Source organism: Culex quinquefasciatus, chromosome 3 (genome assembly GCF_015732765.1).
Source record: "Culex quinquefasciatus strain JHB chromosome 3, VPISU_Cqui_1.0_pri_paternal, whole genome shotgun sequence".
Lineage (NCBI taxonomy): Eukaryota > Metazoa > Arthropoda > Insecta > Diptera > Culicidae > Culex > Culex quinquefasciatus.
The window spans coordinates 138099470-138116446 of record NC_051863.1 but is presented as its reverse complement, the minus strand read 5'-3'; the positions used below and the strand labels follow the sequence as shown (position 1 = coordinate 138116446).

Sequence of the window (16977 nt, the reverse complement as noted above, 5' to 3'; positions counted from 1 at the left end):
ATACATGAAGGTGGGTCTACGACGTTTTTATACAAAGTTCATTTTTAGAGCAGGATTATAGCCTTACCTCAGTGAGGAAGGCAAAAAAACAATTTCGGGTTCTGGGGTTTATTATTTTAAGGCATAGCATCATATTTTGCAGAGGTAGATCCCTCAAAAATCGTTCAATAAAAAACATAAACCACATCATTTATAGATGCCTTTATCCTAAAATTTATTATAAAAGCATTCTGTTTGTATTTAATTACGCATGAATACATGCAAAAAAGGCTTTAGAAATCATTAAATTCACCTTCTTTGTTTAAAGTTTTGAAATCCATAAAATGAATAAAAAAAAATAGGATAATGGAGGGTTAAGTCATACAACTTTGTGCTGCTATTAAAAATTTAAAGAATAATCATGAAATGCACTATTCGGATCTTAAATTTTCATGTTTTTTTTTATAATTTCTGCTGAATTTCACTGTTGAACATATCTAAGGTAATATTTCACAAAAAAAGATTTTATTTAACTATCTAATGTTCAACCTCCAAACATAAATTTTATTTTTATTGTGTAGGTATTGCATGGATCTGTAAAGGATTCAGTAAAGAAAATAGAATGTTTAAATGCATGCTTATGTTTTGCTTTTAGAGCGTCCAATTTCTTGTGCCTGGAAAACAATTTTCGGGATTTGCGGTCAAAAAATCCGTTTCTCGGGAAATGTTTAAATTTTCCAGGATTTCATGCATAAGTATACATTTTCATACCTTTTTGATAACATTTATTTTTTTTACCATTGTGAATTTTAAAATAACTTTTTGAAAACAATTTTAACCTAAGTCATTTTTTAAACTTAAAAGCATGAAACAAAATTTAACCATACAAAAATCACTACTATGCATTGTTTGAATGGTGCCCAAAGAAAGTATACATACTTAAAACAAATTTAAACATAGAGTTATGTCAAGTAAAAACACAAGACGATAAATTTTCAAAAAAAAAGTTTTACTATTTGGTTTAAAAGCTAAAACAAGTATGACCTATACTAACAAAATATTTGTCATGAAAAACCTAATTTATAGATTGGGTTTACTCACTGTCCGAAACCTTTGAGAAAAAATAATATTTCTCCATAAATAATACCTGCGATCATTTTTTTTATTTCTTATGCGATTTGAAAGACAGCTTATAGAAATACACAGCAAAAAAAAAGTTGAATTTTGAAATGTTGAAAATTTGGTTGGTTGAATATTACTCATTTTTTGAGTAATATTACTCAAAAAATGTGTAAAAATGTGAACCTGATGAATATTCAACAGAAACTAATGAAAATTCACTAATTCCTGATGTAATATTACACATTGTTTTCGCCACAAAATCTGTCACCATTTCCTGATGAATATTACCATAATTTTTTTTCTGTGTAGATAAAAATACTTTTTCTTGAAGTTGTATGATTTTTCACTTGAAGTCAGGCCATGAATTGATCCTCACACTTAATTCAACCATTAACATTGCGGTCCTATACAATTTTGTTGTTAAATAACCTAACATAAAAAGTTTCTTGACAATTTCCCGTTACCCTGGATTTTTGTTACCCCCGGGAAATTTGACGCGGTGATTGCTTTATTATAATTTTAAAATTATTTTTAGTATTGCTACTGCTTTTAAAGTGTACACTTCTTCAAGCTCTCCCCTGTCCCATGCTAAACGATTACGACACGTGATTATAATCCCATTACGGTGATTATTATCACCATCGCTATCACTGAGTAGGGCTGGCAGCACTGTTTCCCGGTAAGCTTTCCCTTTTCTGGAAAAAGCTCTTCCTTTTTTTAAAGGGTGGTGGAAAGCGAAAGCCCCTTTTCCCATCACGCCTTCCCGTTTAATCAGTTTAATCAAGATATGACTTAATCCACTTTCTCGTTCAGTTTACCCCTCGGGCTGTGCCAGATTTTCTTTTTTTTTTCGCTTTTCCAGCTTCATCTTTTGGCTCCGACTTGCAGGGGTTTGTGCAAATCCCCTGGCAACATTGCTGACAAATCGCATAATGAGAAACTGCTGCAGTTGGGTGCTGCAAAAGTTGCCCATGTTTCATCGTCCCGACTTTATTTTTTTCTCGACTTTCCTGTGTGTCGAGGCAAATGTTTGCAAACAAACCACAGTCAGAGTTGGGGAGAGGGGAAAAAACGAGGAATTCATAAGCTATTCTCAAGCCCAAAGGACTATTCAGCGACACTAAAGGTTACAGCAGAGTAAAACGAAGGTGACGACAATCTGGGCTCGGAGGCAGAATCGTGGAATGTCACCGCAGAACGGCGTCTCGGTCAGGGCCTGGAGTCGCAGCCTGGGAGGAGGAACCTTGGATGCAGTGAAATAAATCTCGATGAAATATTTACCTTTCGCTGTTTGGGGACCTGCTGGCTGCTGCTGCTAGTTGCATGCAGGTTCTTGTGCAAACAAGAACTGGTCTTTGATTTGACTCAAATGGTACACGGCAGCATGGATCTCTAGAAGGGACAGTGTTGCCAGTTTAATGATTGTTAAGTTTATCAAAAAGAGTACATTATTTTTGATTTTGAAACTGCTTTGGTAAATATTGGTCAACATTAAATGATTTTAAAATCTAAAAAATAACCAAAATTCTGGCAACCATGTCCGCAGTTACTCACCATTCAAATAAGTAACAACGAGGAAAAAAGTGTCCTCCAGAAGCCCTTTTCCGCCAGCACAAACCTTCATGTAAAAACCTTCAGCGAAGCCTCAACAGACCATAACCGTAACGGGGTCCTGATTTGACTTGGCCAGATTTTTTTCTCCATCCCACCCGGAACCGCCTGCAATACAGCAGCATAGTGACCTACCAAAACCAACCGCCTAACCAACGGTGTCAGAGTCAGAGCTCTGAAGCCAAACCAGAATCCCACATCCCCCGAAAGCTTGGAAAAGCAGGAAAAAGCGGAAGCAAAACAGCAACAGAGCAGCAGCAGCAGCGGAAAAAGCAAAGGAAAATCATAACAGTCACTTGAGTAAATATTTGCATGAAAAATAGGCAACCGAGGCCAGTGAGCGACAGCAGCTGGGGAAAGAAAAACTGCTCTGGGAGCTGCGAGGGAAAAAGTCTCTTCCTCTGGTTTTGGTGTATCGCATCGCACGAGGCAAAACAGTAGACTGAAGGCAGGAAAATGATGATGACGACTACTGCCACCTCCACCAACTCCACAAACTTCCCATCTGAATCTATCTGAGTTGCTAGAAGGATAGAAATGGACCTCTTTGAGATCACGCACAGATGCAGCAATAGGGTGGTACTTTTATTTAAGAATAAGATTTTGTTTAGTTTGTTCTTCATTATTAGGCTTCTTGATTTTTGACGCTGAAAAAGTAAGTATTTTATGAAATCCATAACTTGAACACTCTAAATTTAATGGAAATTTTACGGAACGTGAACACTTTGCAGTGGCAGTGCGTGGCCGAATGGTTACGCTGTCCGCTTTGTAAGCGGATGATTCTAGGTTCGATTCGCATCTGCTCCAACCTTCCATCGGATTTTTAAATTGTAGCAATTATTGCTATAATAATACGATAACAATAATAGAAAAATGACCGAAATAATTCTAAATTTTTCAAGTCATTTCATAAGGGTCCTGATTGCTCCAAAAAGCCTCATTCACTCGCGACATAAATCATAAATCGAAAACGACAAAAACTGCTCTGACCGTTTCCTACCGTTTGTCGCTTCCACACCAATCGCTACAATATACTCTCTCTTTGTTCTCTCTCACACTCCAATCGGGTAGTATAGCCAATGGTTCAGTTGATTTTTTTTTTTTTGAAATTAAATATGTCTTTATTGAACTTTCTTATACAGTGGACTCTCTGGCTGTCGATCTTCTCGATATCAATATTGCTCCAGCTGTCAATAAATTTTTCAGTCCCTTCAAATAGATTGCTTTGATTTTTCATTCTATAATTTGATAACTCCCGCTCTCGACGGTCCCTTCAATATCGACAACGAGAGAGTCCACTGTAATAATTACATTTCTTTTACATGCTAAGTGGTATGGCCTAATGCTCTTCATCTTTGTTGTATTTTTTGTTTTATTATTAACTGATAACATTTATTTTATTTACTTCAAATTGTTTTACATTATTGCATTTAATCGAATACATTTGGGTAAAAAAGAAAAAAAAATCACTTGAACAACTAATCCTAACTTAAAACTAAAAAAATAAATTCATTGAAATATTCAAAATCATTAGAACGAGTAAACTACGAACTGTATTTTAAGATGAATGCTCCAAGCGTTCTTACCTGTTCCTGGCGAGTTTTGCAACCACGCAGTGTTGTTGTCATCTCGATGAAAATGTTCAGAAGTTCTTGTGGTGAAAACAGGTCACTACTGCCTTCAACCGTTGATGCTGGTTGGTTTTCCCCCGGTTGCTGACTGAAGCCTGGAGGTGTTGTATTCTCTGCAACTCTTTGCCGCTGATTCAACGGCAATGGCTGCAGATTTGGAACCACTCGAACAGATCCTGCTCCTGGTGACGCCAAAGCAGGAAAATCCACGTCCGTGTATGCTGGTGGTGTTTTGCGACGATTTGGTTGGTGCCTCGTCGTCGCTTGCTGCCGAATTTTTACAAACTCAGCTCGTTTTGGGCAGCTTCGATTCTTGGTAGAATGGTCGCCGCCGCAATTGAAGCATTTGGCTTCAATGTTATCGTTGATTGTTTCGCAAGCTTGTGTTTTGTGCTCACCTCCGCAGGTTGCACAACGACTCTTGATGAAACAGTTCCTTCCACCATGTCCAAACTGCAAGCAGTTCGAACACTGTGTCACGTCACGGTGCACTGGACGATAACGTTCCCAAGTCACGATGATGTTGAAAATTGCCCGAACTGCCTTCAGCTCAGACGGCGATGTCGATCCTTTCTCGAGATGAACCAGGTACAGTTGATCACGATACTTGATGTCCTTGTTGTGTCTCGTCATCTTGAAGACTTCGATCACGTTCAACTTAAGAGTTTTGAGCTCTTCTTTCAGCACACTCACATCCATGTCGTACAGGCCACGGAGGACCTGTTTCATGGGGCGTTTACCTGGATCGTCATGGCTGTAGTATTCAATCTTGGTGTTGTTCAGGAAATCCCGAACGTAGTTGTAATCTTTTCTGGTAGGTAGCAGAATTTTGAGTCCATCAGCACACAAGCGAATGGAAGCTCGTAAAGCACCAGATTTGATAAATCCGGTCAGCCACTTTTGCACCGAATCCGATGACGATGATTTCACAAAAATGGGTGGCAACTTTTCCCGTCGTTCAAATTCTTCCTTCTCGCTCACGTCCACAGGGAGGGTAGCGAACTGGTTTCCAGACAATTTTTGAGCGTCCTTGCTCAAACTGCCTGGCTTTGCAGGTAGCGCTTCGGCATTCTTTAGCTTCTTCAAATCTGCCGATCCTGCTGGTGAGGACCGCCTCTTTTTCTTGCCATGAGGCAATTTTTGCACTTTTAAAGCACTTTTCAGGAGCTAATATCCAGGAGTACCTCACTGATCGGTGGTCCACAAGGGAGTGCCAATGGTTCAGAGAGACCTTTATGACGTTCAGTCGTTGAGTCGAAATAGTTTGCGATCGGCTTTGTGTCACTCAGTTATTAAACTGCTTAAAATCTATGTTATCAAACATGTTTTGCAATTTTGTTGATAACACAACATCAAAGAAACATTTAAAAGCAATTTCCATCATGCCAAATACAAATTTACGGCAAACTGTGATAGTGCAGGCCAAAAGAGTGCCGGGCTGGTATGTTGTTAGATTCTCTCCTCTCTGAACGTATTCTTGTGTAACTCGGGTCGACGGCACGGAGTGGGCAAAGAAATTCACGAAGTATTTGTGTCGCTGGGAGAAGCGATTGAGTAAGTCGCTGACAGCCTGAGTGTAGTGTTCGCTCGCGAATGGTTGGCAAAGATTCGCTCGGCGATGAGTGAGTTCTGGTGATTTCTGGTCTTTGAACCGAAAATCAGGATCCTTGCAATTCATATTGATTTTTTGTCAGGAAAATATTTTTTTGATAAATTCAAAAATATTATGCTGAATTTTGGAGCCTTTCTCTTGTCAAAGTACCTGAAAAAATGATGATGACCTTTTTTTAATACTAAATGATGTTAAATCTATTTCTATTAAATAAACATTACTTGAACGAATTTTATTTCAACCTAACAAAATATTAGATTTCACGCAATAACAAAATGTAGGGAGACCACCAAAATTTCACGAAATTCACGTGATTCTTGAAGTCGTGAAAATAAACATACCATAATCATTATTTATGGTTATTAAAATTTGCATTTTAAAATTGTTTTTTTTTTCTGTATGAACAATATATTTAAAATTATTTGAAATTCATCTATGCCTTTGAATTCATGATTTGTATTTTTCAGAGTAAATTTTATCGGACAAATAAAATGCGAAAACAATGTTTTCCATTTCATGGAATGAATAAAAATAAATAATATGAATACTAAAGCAATGTTGATGGCTGCAAATGTACAGAATCAACCTGAATTTTAATTTGCATAGGTTTTTAAATTGAAGTTTAACAATTTATAGATTAAAATAAATAATAAAAGAGGCTGCAAAAAATCATATTATTTTTAAAAAATGACTTTTTTTAAATTTCTTAAATAAAATATCGTATTTATAATAAGCCAATTAATAATTTAGAAAATGAAACCATTTAAGAATTCAATCAAAGATCAACATTAAATAATAATAAAAAAATCTAGGATTTTTATTTCCAATAAACTTTAATTTTTTTTAGAAATTCACTGCATTATTATAACCTTAAGCATGTTTGAAATAATTTAAAAATATTTTGTTAAACATTCATATTAAGATGATTTTTCGCTAATCACACATAAGATTTTTCACTTTATTCAAATACAATCTTTCCTTTCGAAATTTGCTTTTTTTACATATTTTTGTTTATCTGCGAGCAATTCCAGCTCAAATCAGGATTTTTCTGGTCCTTTTATATTCGACCCTCTCCGATTTCAATGAAACTTTGTAGACATGTTATCCTAGGCCTATATAAGCCATTTTTGTGTATCCAGGTTTTTAAGCGAAGATGGCGTTTGAATGGTGAACGCCCGAAATGTCAAAATCACGCAGTGGTACCAATATTGCACAAAAAGTGTGCCATGGCATGCCCGCCACATTTTTTTTTAATGTTGGTGCTATTACGCGATTTGACATTTCGGACGTTCACCATTCGAACGCCATATTCGCTTAAAAACCTGGATATGGAGCCGATAGTACTCGAAAATAACATTTGGGAAGGGCGTAAGTTATTTAAATATTTTTGAATTTTGCAATTTATAAATTGCTGTATCTCGAAGCCGTTGCATCGTATCAAAAAGTGGTCAAAGACAAACTTGTAGGAAATTGGACGGGCTTTCTGAAAAAAATACACTGAAACAAAAATACACGCCACTTCTATGAGATTTTTTTATTTATAAGTTTAAAAGTTAAATTTTTTTTCGTTCAAAATTTTTGAGGAAATAGCCTAAGATGTTACAAAAAGTCTGACACAAAATGCAGGATGGTATGTCTCTCCTAAAAAAATACAAAACTCATTTAATAAACTGTTTTTTTTTTTTGAAAAGTGGTCTAAACGTCAACATTTTTAAAAGCCCTATCGATTCCCCAGACAATTTTACATAAAAGTCTCCATATTGACCATTGTCCTATGTCCAATCCATGGGATGTAATCAAACTTATATCTGTAAGCCCATACATCTAATTGAAAAGCTGTCAAAGGCAAACTTATGGCAAAGCGATCTAACTCTCACTCCAACTTTTGCTCCGTGGAAATTTATGATTTTTCCCAAATATAAATCTAATTCCAGTGTTCAAAATGTAAAATTGTTGATAAACAAACATTTACTAAATCAGTAAAGAAACTATTAAAATAGCTTGTTGATAATCGAAATGCTATTAAATTCTCTTAACTAAAGAAATTCGTAATACAAATGCATTTGTTAAAACATGTCAAATACAGCGTCAATGACATTAAGAGCTTAAAGATATGTTTAGGCGAAATAAATATTAAGAAACAAGCAAAAAGAGAATAGTTTGCAATCTAACTAAATTTGGTAAACAATGTTGAGAGCATCACCCTACACTCGCACAGCAGTCACCAGTTTTGTTGCTCACTGATCTTGACTTGGGCAAAAATGAAATCGCAACAGTCACGGCCAGCACGTAGCCCAGCGGAACAGTGACTATGTTCCGAGAGTGCCAGGAGTACCTTCCGGGCCTCAACGCTGGAACCAATTCGGAATGCCTTGAGCAAACACTGAGCAGGCAAAGCCAAAGCTCCTTCTGGAAGGTGTAGATTCCAATAAATATCATCAAAAGGGAGAGATGCAAAAAATAAGCAATCCGGAAGGAAATCGAGGGCTTGTTGTTGTCGAGCGGTGTTTATTCAACCAGATTGCTGTTTATTCTTCAATTGCTTATTTATTTTAGTGACTGTTGTTTCATCATCCGGAGGCTGGCTGGAACGTGTTGATGGTTGGAAACTAGTCGTTGAGACTTATCGTTTATTTTTTTTTTATTTTTAAACTTGTTTTTCAAAAGATAAAGGACAATCAAAGAAATAATTAATGGGTTGATTCCAGTTTGGGAAACTAATGAAATTAAGCGAAAAATTCTTATATTGAAACTCTACAAAAGGTTTAACTTCATTGTCTTTCACAAGTTTAACATGTCCATTATGGAATATTACAATGGTGAATAGGAATGGTTTCGAAGTAGACATCAAATTTGGCATTTCTGTATTAAAAATGTCGTTCCAGTTGATTATTTTTGATTCATTAAAACGGGTATAAGCTCGAACACTGACCTCTTTTCCACTGTTTTTTCCAATTACTGAAAAAATATAAATTATTATTAAGGAAAACACAATTCATGAACGCAAAACTTTACCAATCTCAAGCCATTCTTATGTGACCATCGAACGCACCAAGCATTCCCACTCTGAGTTTTGTGACATTTTTGCTTTGATTTATGTACAAAAAATTGGAAGTTTCAAAATGAGGCACTTTTGTGTAGTACCCTTCATTGCTAAAGTATTGCAGGCATCCAGAAGTTGCTAAAAATATTTAAAAAAAATATTGCAAGCATAAATTCTAAACCTTTATTTTATAATTCTTGCTAATCATACCTTGAAAGTAGTTGATAAACTCTTCATTATATTTGACACAGTTGCACATGGATACAATAAAAATCACGAAAGAAATTACTCGATACATCTTAATCAAGTGAATGTTCAACAGTTACTAAAGTTCGCTCTGATTAGCTTCAGCATCGCGGTTGAGCATTATGTTATTCTTGCAGCTGATAAAAGGACTAAAATAACGCGACTAATTCAGATATGACTCAGTCAGAAACAAAAATGTTTTCAGATAGCCTAAATTACCCAGAAGTAAACCGTAATGCATGGCTTTATCATTTAAAGATTTATTCTTCAAAAAAACTCGGAGTCATAGCCTTTGTATCCCTTTTGTTCCCTTTTTTCCCTTTCAGTTTTCTAGTAAAAATTGAACCTGTCTTTTATTAAGAAAAGTTCTTTAAAAAATAAGGATAATCTCTATGACACAAAAACAAAAACAAAAACAAAAACAAAAACAAAAACAAAAACAAAAACAAAAACAAAAACAAAAACAAAAACAAAAACAAAAACAAAAACAAAAACAAAAACAAAAACAAAAACAAAAACAAAAACAAAAACAAAAACAAAAACAAAAACAAAAACAAAAACAAAAACAAAACAAAAACAAAAACAAAAACAAAAACAAAAACAAAAACAAAAACAAAAACAAAAACAAAAACAAAACAAAAACAAAAACAAAAACAAAAACAAAACAAAAACAAAAACAAAAACAAAAACAAAAACAAAAACAAAAACAAAAACAAAAACAAAAACAAAAACAAAAACAAAAACAAAAACAAAAACAAAAACAAAAACAAAAACAAAAACAAAAACAAAAACAAAAACAAAAACAAAAACAAAAACAAAAACAAAAACAAAAACAAAAACAAAAACAAACAAAAACAAAAACAAAAACAAAAACAAAAACAAAAAAAACAAAAACAAAAACAAAAACAAAAACAAAAACAAAAACAAAAACAAAAACAAAAACAAAAACAAAACAAAAACAAAAACAAAAACAAAAACAAAAACAAAAACAAAAACAAAAACAAAAACAAAAACAAAAACAAAAACAAAAACAAAAACAAAAACAAAAACAAAAACAAAAACAAAAACAAAAACAAAAACAAAAACAAAAACAAAAACAAAAACAAAACAAAAACAAAAACAAAAACAAAAACAAAAACAAAAACAAAAACAAAAACAAAAACAAAAACAAAAACAAAAACAAAAACAAAAACAAAAACAAAAACAAAAACAAAAACAAAAACAAAAACAAAAACAAAAACAAAAACAAAAACAAAAACAAAAACAAAAACAAAAACAAAAACAAAAACAAAAACAAAAAAAAAAACAAAAACAAAAACAAAAACAAAAACAAAAACAAAAACAAAAACAAAAACAAAAACAAAAACAAAAACAAAAACAAAAACAAAAACAAAAACAAAAACAAAAACAAAAACAAAAACAAAAACAAAAACAAAAACAAAAACAAAAACAAAAACAAAAACAAAACAAAAACAAAACAAAAACAAAAACAAAAACAAAAACAAAAACAAAAACAAAAACAAAAACAAAAACAAAAACAAAAACAAAAACAAAAACAAAAACAAAAACAAAAACAAAAACAAAAACAAAAACAAAAACAAAAACAAAAACAAAACAAAAACAAAAACAAAAACAAAAACAAAAACAAAAACAAAACAAAAACAAAAACAAAAACAAAAACAAAAACAAAACAAACAAAAAAAACAAAAACAAAAACAAAAACAAAAACAAAAACAAAAACAAAAACAAAAACAAAAACAAAAACAAAAACAAAAACAAAAACAAAAACAAAAACAAAAACAAAAACAAAAACAAAAACAAAAACAAAAACAAAAACAAAAACAAAAACAAAAACAAAAACAAAAACAAAAACAAAAACAATGCGTTTTTGGTTATCCCCCATGTCATTTAAATATTCTAGACGGCAGTCATTTCACTATAAATTGTGTCTGGATATCTTCTAGTGGAATTATTTTTCCGACTTCAATAATCTTTGCTCGATAAACTATCAGCACGTAATGCACCCATTTTTTTACATTTTTTATGAGTCACACACAGATATTCTAAATTTAACTCAAAGTCGTGCAATTTGTTATCAGAAGTTCACGTCCAAAGCCTACCATAACATTTTGTTGGGAAAAATCTACCCACCAACAAAAATAGGCCACACAAAGAAGCACCCTTCAAAACCTTTTCCCGAGTCTATGTAGAGCGAGAGAGAGCCAACTTCGGGCCAACTAATGAGAAAATATTTGCTGACAACACGTCTCCACTTTTGAACTTTCGATTGTTGAACAGAGGGGGAAGCAGGGAAAAGTGGAGAGATTTTTGCACTTTAGTGTCAGAGCTTTCAGGTCGGCAGGGCAGCAGCAACAGTATAACAAAAGTTCCCAGCAACATTATGCTCAACTGTGCCGTGCTGCAGCAGCAAGAAGAGTTCAAGAGGAAATATTTCCCGTTCAACTCCCCGTCCGTCACCCAACTTTATCATGATAAATTTGTTTTTAATGTATTTCTCTCGTGAATGCGCTCGAGAGGAGGGGCGTTTCGGCGTCTAAAATATTCATTTTTATACCTTTCCTAACCTATTTTTTCTTTCTTTTCTTGGCAGGCATCGAGGTGGATCTATTCTACGTCCGCGACGGAGCCATTAACGACTACGCCATGAGCTTCGTGATTCCGATGAAGACCGGCGTGGACGATTTGCAGTTTTCCTGGCAGAGCCGCACGACGTACCCGGTGAGTTTGGGGAACTACCCTTTCGAAAGGTTGATGATTTGGTTATGAGAGCTAAATACACTACACAAAAAAGCCAATATCTGAACTTGAAATTTAACATTTAATTCGAAATTTATCTGTTAAAGCTTAAATACCCGTCCAGCTTGGCCTGTTTGAGCTCTGTTCCTGGCTTTGACCGGGCCAACCGCTGACAGAATGGCTTTGGTCGGCGGTCGTCGCGCGGCACTTGGAATTAAATTTACTGAACAAATATTTGCCCGCACAGAGCGAGACGTGTGTGCCAGGCCAACCACGCGCTACGGCAGGTGCGTCCGCTCGCCAGCACCAGCCAGGAAGACCCTACCGGAAAATGAAACAATGCTAAATCAACACCCCATGCCACGTAGTTCAACTGTCCCGCCAGTAGCTCATGATCACCGACGTGGCCATTCGTCGGTGCAGTTTACAGTTGGGGACGAATGGTTTAGAATTGGAATTACTGGAATTATATCAAAAAAAAAAAAAAAAAACATTAGTCGCAAATAGCAAAAATCCTGGAGCATGCAAAAAAGAATTAAGAATTTGTAATTCTGGCAAATAATTGCTACAAATTTGGACGCAAATAAAGGGTGATTAATTGAAGAATTCGACGACATTTTTTCCGCTAGGTTCGCTGTTGTTCCAGCGGTGTCCGGAATGACAGCCCCCATACAGTTTGAGCAGTTTTTAGGGAAAAATCGCTTTTATAATGAAAAATAAAGCATTTTCAGAAAAGTGGGGTATTGCAAAGTGTGGCAATTTCGCTAACGATCATAATGCGTGATGATTTGTAGTGATTAATTGTGACTGGTATTTTATTTAAACGATTTTTCTAAAAAGATGATCGATATTTTGGATAACTTGAGTTAAATGTTGCAAAAGTTAAAAGTAGTGATGAAATATTATGTAAAAGTGTTTAAACTTTACTTTTCTTCCCGTTTGACCAAAATATTGACCTTAAAAATGCATTTTGGGGATTTTTTGGATATTTTTGGAAAAAATCGAATAACTGGCAATTTTTTGAGAAAATTATTGCAATTATGCTGTAATATGTCTCTAATAGTTTGCTCTATCAATAATACACACATAAAGAGCATTATCAATCAAATAAATCTTATATAAATCAATTTTTCAAAAGATCTTTTTGGTAAATTTGAGGAAAAAACATGAAAAATTAACTCAGCCCCTATGATTTATACATTATTCGATTCGTTTATGCGATTGCCACACTTTACAATAACTTTCATCGACGTTAAAAAATATTTGAAGGAAATAAAAATCAAAAACTGCAAAAAAAAATATTTCCAAGCACGCTGTCATTCCGAACATCGTCGCGTAGTGCTTCTACTCGCCACCAGGATGCGTGCACGTTTCTGACGAATCTCTCAATTAGGAGTTTGAGAAAAAAATAGTTTGTTGTTTTGAAAATCTATCCTTTCATTTGAAAGGTAGTATGTAAACATTAAAAGCTGTTTGTAGGTCTCGGATCCAAAGAGCTAATATTTTAAAATATATTTATATAAGGTTTCTTACAAAAAAAAAACACATATCATATCATAAAATGGTAGAGATTCATTCACAGGATTCTGAGATACAATATTTTAAAATGAGATCAAACTGCGATAATTTGTTAGTTAAAGTAAAAGTAAATCTTTCCCTGTTCCTGAGGGGAACACCCGGGAAGATTATCGGGGCCGGCATTTATAAAGTGGATTTAGTGACAGTTCATTAATCAACTTAATGTTAACATGTTAAGGTTAATGTTAACATTCCATAGGTCGTCTTCCTAAGGTGTCTTGATAAGGTCCAGTTTGTGACGATACACTACCTTCTCTTAACTAAGCAATCGAATCTAGAAGGGAAAAGATCACCAGTTGTGTTGGTCCGAGCCGGGATTTGAACCCCGATCTACCGCTTACGAGGTGGAAGCGTTACCACTGGGCTACGTGGCTCGGTCATTTGTTAGTTAAGGATGACCTAAATTTTCTGGGTAATAAAATTTTCATAATTGTAAGTCGTTTTGGTAATCAAAAACGTAAGGTCATCGCTGAAATTTTCAATTTATCGCAGTTTCAGTGAAAAAAGCTATTTTATGCCATTTTCGGTTTTGGCGCTTTTATTGATTGAAATGGCGCTGAGCTATTATTTTTTGGAAAAATGCTTTTTTTTGTGAAAATCGAATTCAATGGCCAGACTTATTATGGGCCGGAATGGACAACTTTATTTTAGGATCTCGTATTTTGTTGGGAATTACTGTACAATGATTAAAATATAAAAAAAAATGTATCCTGAGATATAATCAGATCAGTTTTATGTCTTGAGTAAAGTTGTAATCATTGTCAAGAACTTAAAAAAAAATAGTTAAAATCTATACTAAAAAGCTCACAATTTTGTGAAAAAAAATTATTTTTATGCAAACCTCATAATATAAAAAAAAATGACTTTATTTTTAGATGTATAATTATATTCGCTATCGAAAAGTGTATAGTATTAAATTTTTTATTGATATTGTTTTATATTGTTTGTTTTTTTTACCTGCAAAAGTCCTAACCAAACTTGACCAACTCAGAAAATATTTTTTTTCGAGGAGATCTAAAAATAATGGTTGCTGAGATACAGCCTCTGAAAGAAAAGCAAACAGAAAAAAAAAAGTTTTATATACATTACCAAAAGAACGTAAATTTTTAAATAACGGTAACTCAGCAAATATGTGTCCTATTTTCTATGTCATGAAATGAAAACATTATGAAACATTATTATCTTAGAATTAAAAATATTTTTAAAATTTTTAAAATCATGCTGAACATTTGAAAAGACCCCACAAACACTTATGAGTAATTCGGTCAAACGGGCAAAAAATCTTTGAACGAGTTATGCATTTTCGAATCAATATTGATATTTTTCTAAAAATTGAAATATTGGTCGCAATAAAAAAATTTCAACTTCATTTTTCGATGTAAAATCGAATTTGCAATCAAAAAGTACTTTAGCGACAATTTTAGAAAGTGCACCGTTTTCAAGTTATAGCAATTTTTAGGTAACTATTTGGAAAATAGTCGCAGTTATTCATTTTTTAAATTTTGTACTCATGTTTGCCCTCTTTTCAATTTATTCATTTTTTTTTGAAAAACTAATAAAATTTTCTGTATTTTGCTTTTTTGAACTTTGTTGATACGACCCTTAGTAGCTGAGATATTGCCATGCAAAGGTTTAAAGGTTCAAATCAACCAGAGCTTTTGCACCCAGATTTTTGTTACAGACATTTTAGTATCCTCAAAACTACGGGAACTATCGATATAATTTTTTATTCATCCTCCAAGTTAATGCCTTAAAAGTTATTAACAACAAAGTTTGACTATTTTTACAATCAGATTCTCGCAGGATTGTGTCCGTAAGCTTGACAAATTTGGAATAAGAAGACAACAATTTCCTTGGTTGCTGTGCACCCTTAAAAGCAGGAAAATTGATGGAATTTGATGTCCCACCCAAAAAACTCACCATTTTCTAACGTCGATATCTCAGCAACTAATGGTCCGATTTACAATATTAAAACATGAAACATTCGTGAAATTTTCCGATCTTTTCGAAAACAATAACTTCAAAATTTTTAAATCAAGACTAACATTCCAAAAGGGTAAAAAATTCAATATTATTGTTTTCGAAAGATCGGAAAATTTCACGATAGTTTCATATTTTAACATTGTAAATCCGACCTTCAGTTGCTGAGATATCGACGTTAGAAAATGGTGGGTTGTTTGGGTGAGACTTAGAAAACATCAATTTTCCTGTTTTTAAACCTTTGCATGGCAATCTCTTAGCAACTAGGGGTCGTATCAACAAAGTTCAAAAAAGCTAAATATAGAGAATTTTCTCAGCTCTTCAAAAATATTTTTTTCAAAAAATGAAAAACTGCGACTATTTTCAAAAAAGTTAGCTAAAAATGGTTATAACTAGAAAAAGGTGAACTTTATCAAAATTTTACTACTGTACTTTTTGATTGCAAATTTGATTTTACATCGAAAAATAAAGTTGACAAAATTTTGCGATCAATATTTCGATTTTTTGAAAAATCAGTATTGGTTCAAAAATTCATAACTCGGTCAAAGATTTTTTGCACGACCTAAAAATTTCTGTAAAGTTGGCATTTTATATCCCCTAAAACATTTCAGAAAAAATAAAAATAGTGTTTTTTGCAATTCAAGTTTTAGTGACAAAAAGTTAAATTAAAAATCACCAAATTTTTTTACCGTGTATCATTTTTTTCAGTGTAGTTCATATCCATACCTACAACTTTGCCGAAGACACCAAATCGATCAAAAATTCCTTCAAAAGATACAGATTTTTGAATTTTCATACATCATTTTTGTATGGACAGCTTCCAAATTTGTATGGAAAATTATATGGACAAACTAATGATGCAAAATGGCTTCTTTGGGCATACCGAAGGCACCAAAAAAGTTTCAGCCGGATTAAAAAATACAAAAAAAAATCTAATTACCGAATTCTGAGAGAATTGTTCACTTGTTAATTAAAAAAAAAATTAAGGACAATATGCCACCCATTTCATGCCAGCTACTGTCCCGCCTTGAAATAGCAAACGTTGAACTACCAACCTGATGATCCAATACATTCTACGTGGGCACACAAAACCCGGCCTTTGCCCCCTCAGTTTCTCAACATGATGCATGGACCCATCCCCGAATTCGCTACAAACTCCGTTCCGTGAAGCTACTACCTCTTGAAAAGCCCCGGAAAATGAATGTGGCAGGCGTGGAATTACTATTTGTGGAGCTTTTCACTCTCGTGGAAGAGCTTTTTCGGGGTGCTCTGGGACTCATGTGGCCCCGCCACGGTAAAGGATGAATTATTACGGAAAGACCTATATTTGAACGAATCAACCAACTGGCCGGTGAACGTGAAAAGAGCCAAAGCGTGGAGAGGCCTCTTTTTGGCCAACGGGTTTTCTGTTTGCACTG

General features: G+C 33.8%; 1 protein-coding gene across 1 annotated transcript in view; it reads left to right on the top strand.

The window, feature by feature from the left end:
- Nucleotides 1–16977, top strand: part of LOC6052525 (tyrosine-protein kinase Drl) — a 134172-nt gene that overhangs the window by 33794 nt on the left and 83401 nt on the right. Inside the window, exon 2 of the mRNA XM_038264752.1 lies at nt 11856–11983. Coding sequence (XP_038120680.1) covers nt 11856–11983 — 128 coding nt within the window. The remainder of the gene's footprint in view (nt 1–11855; nt 11984–16977) is intronic.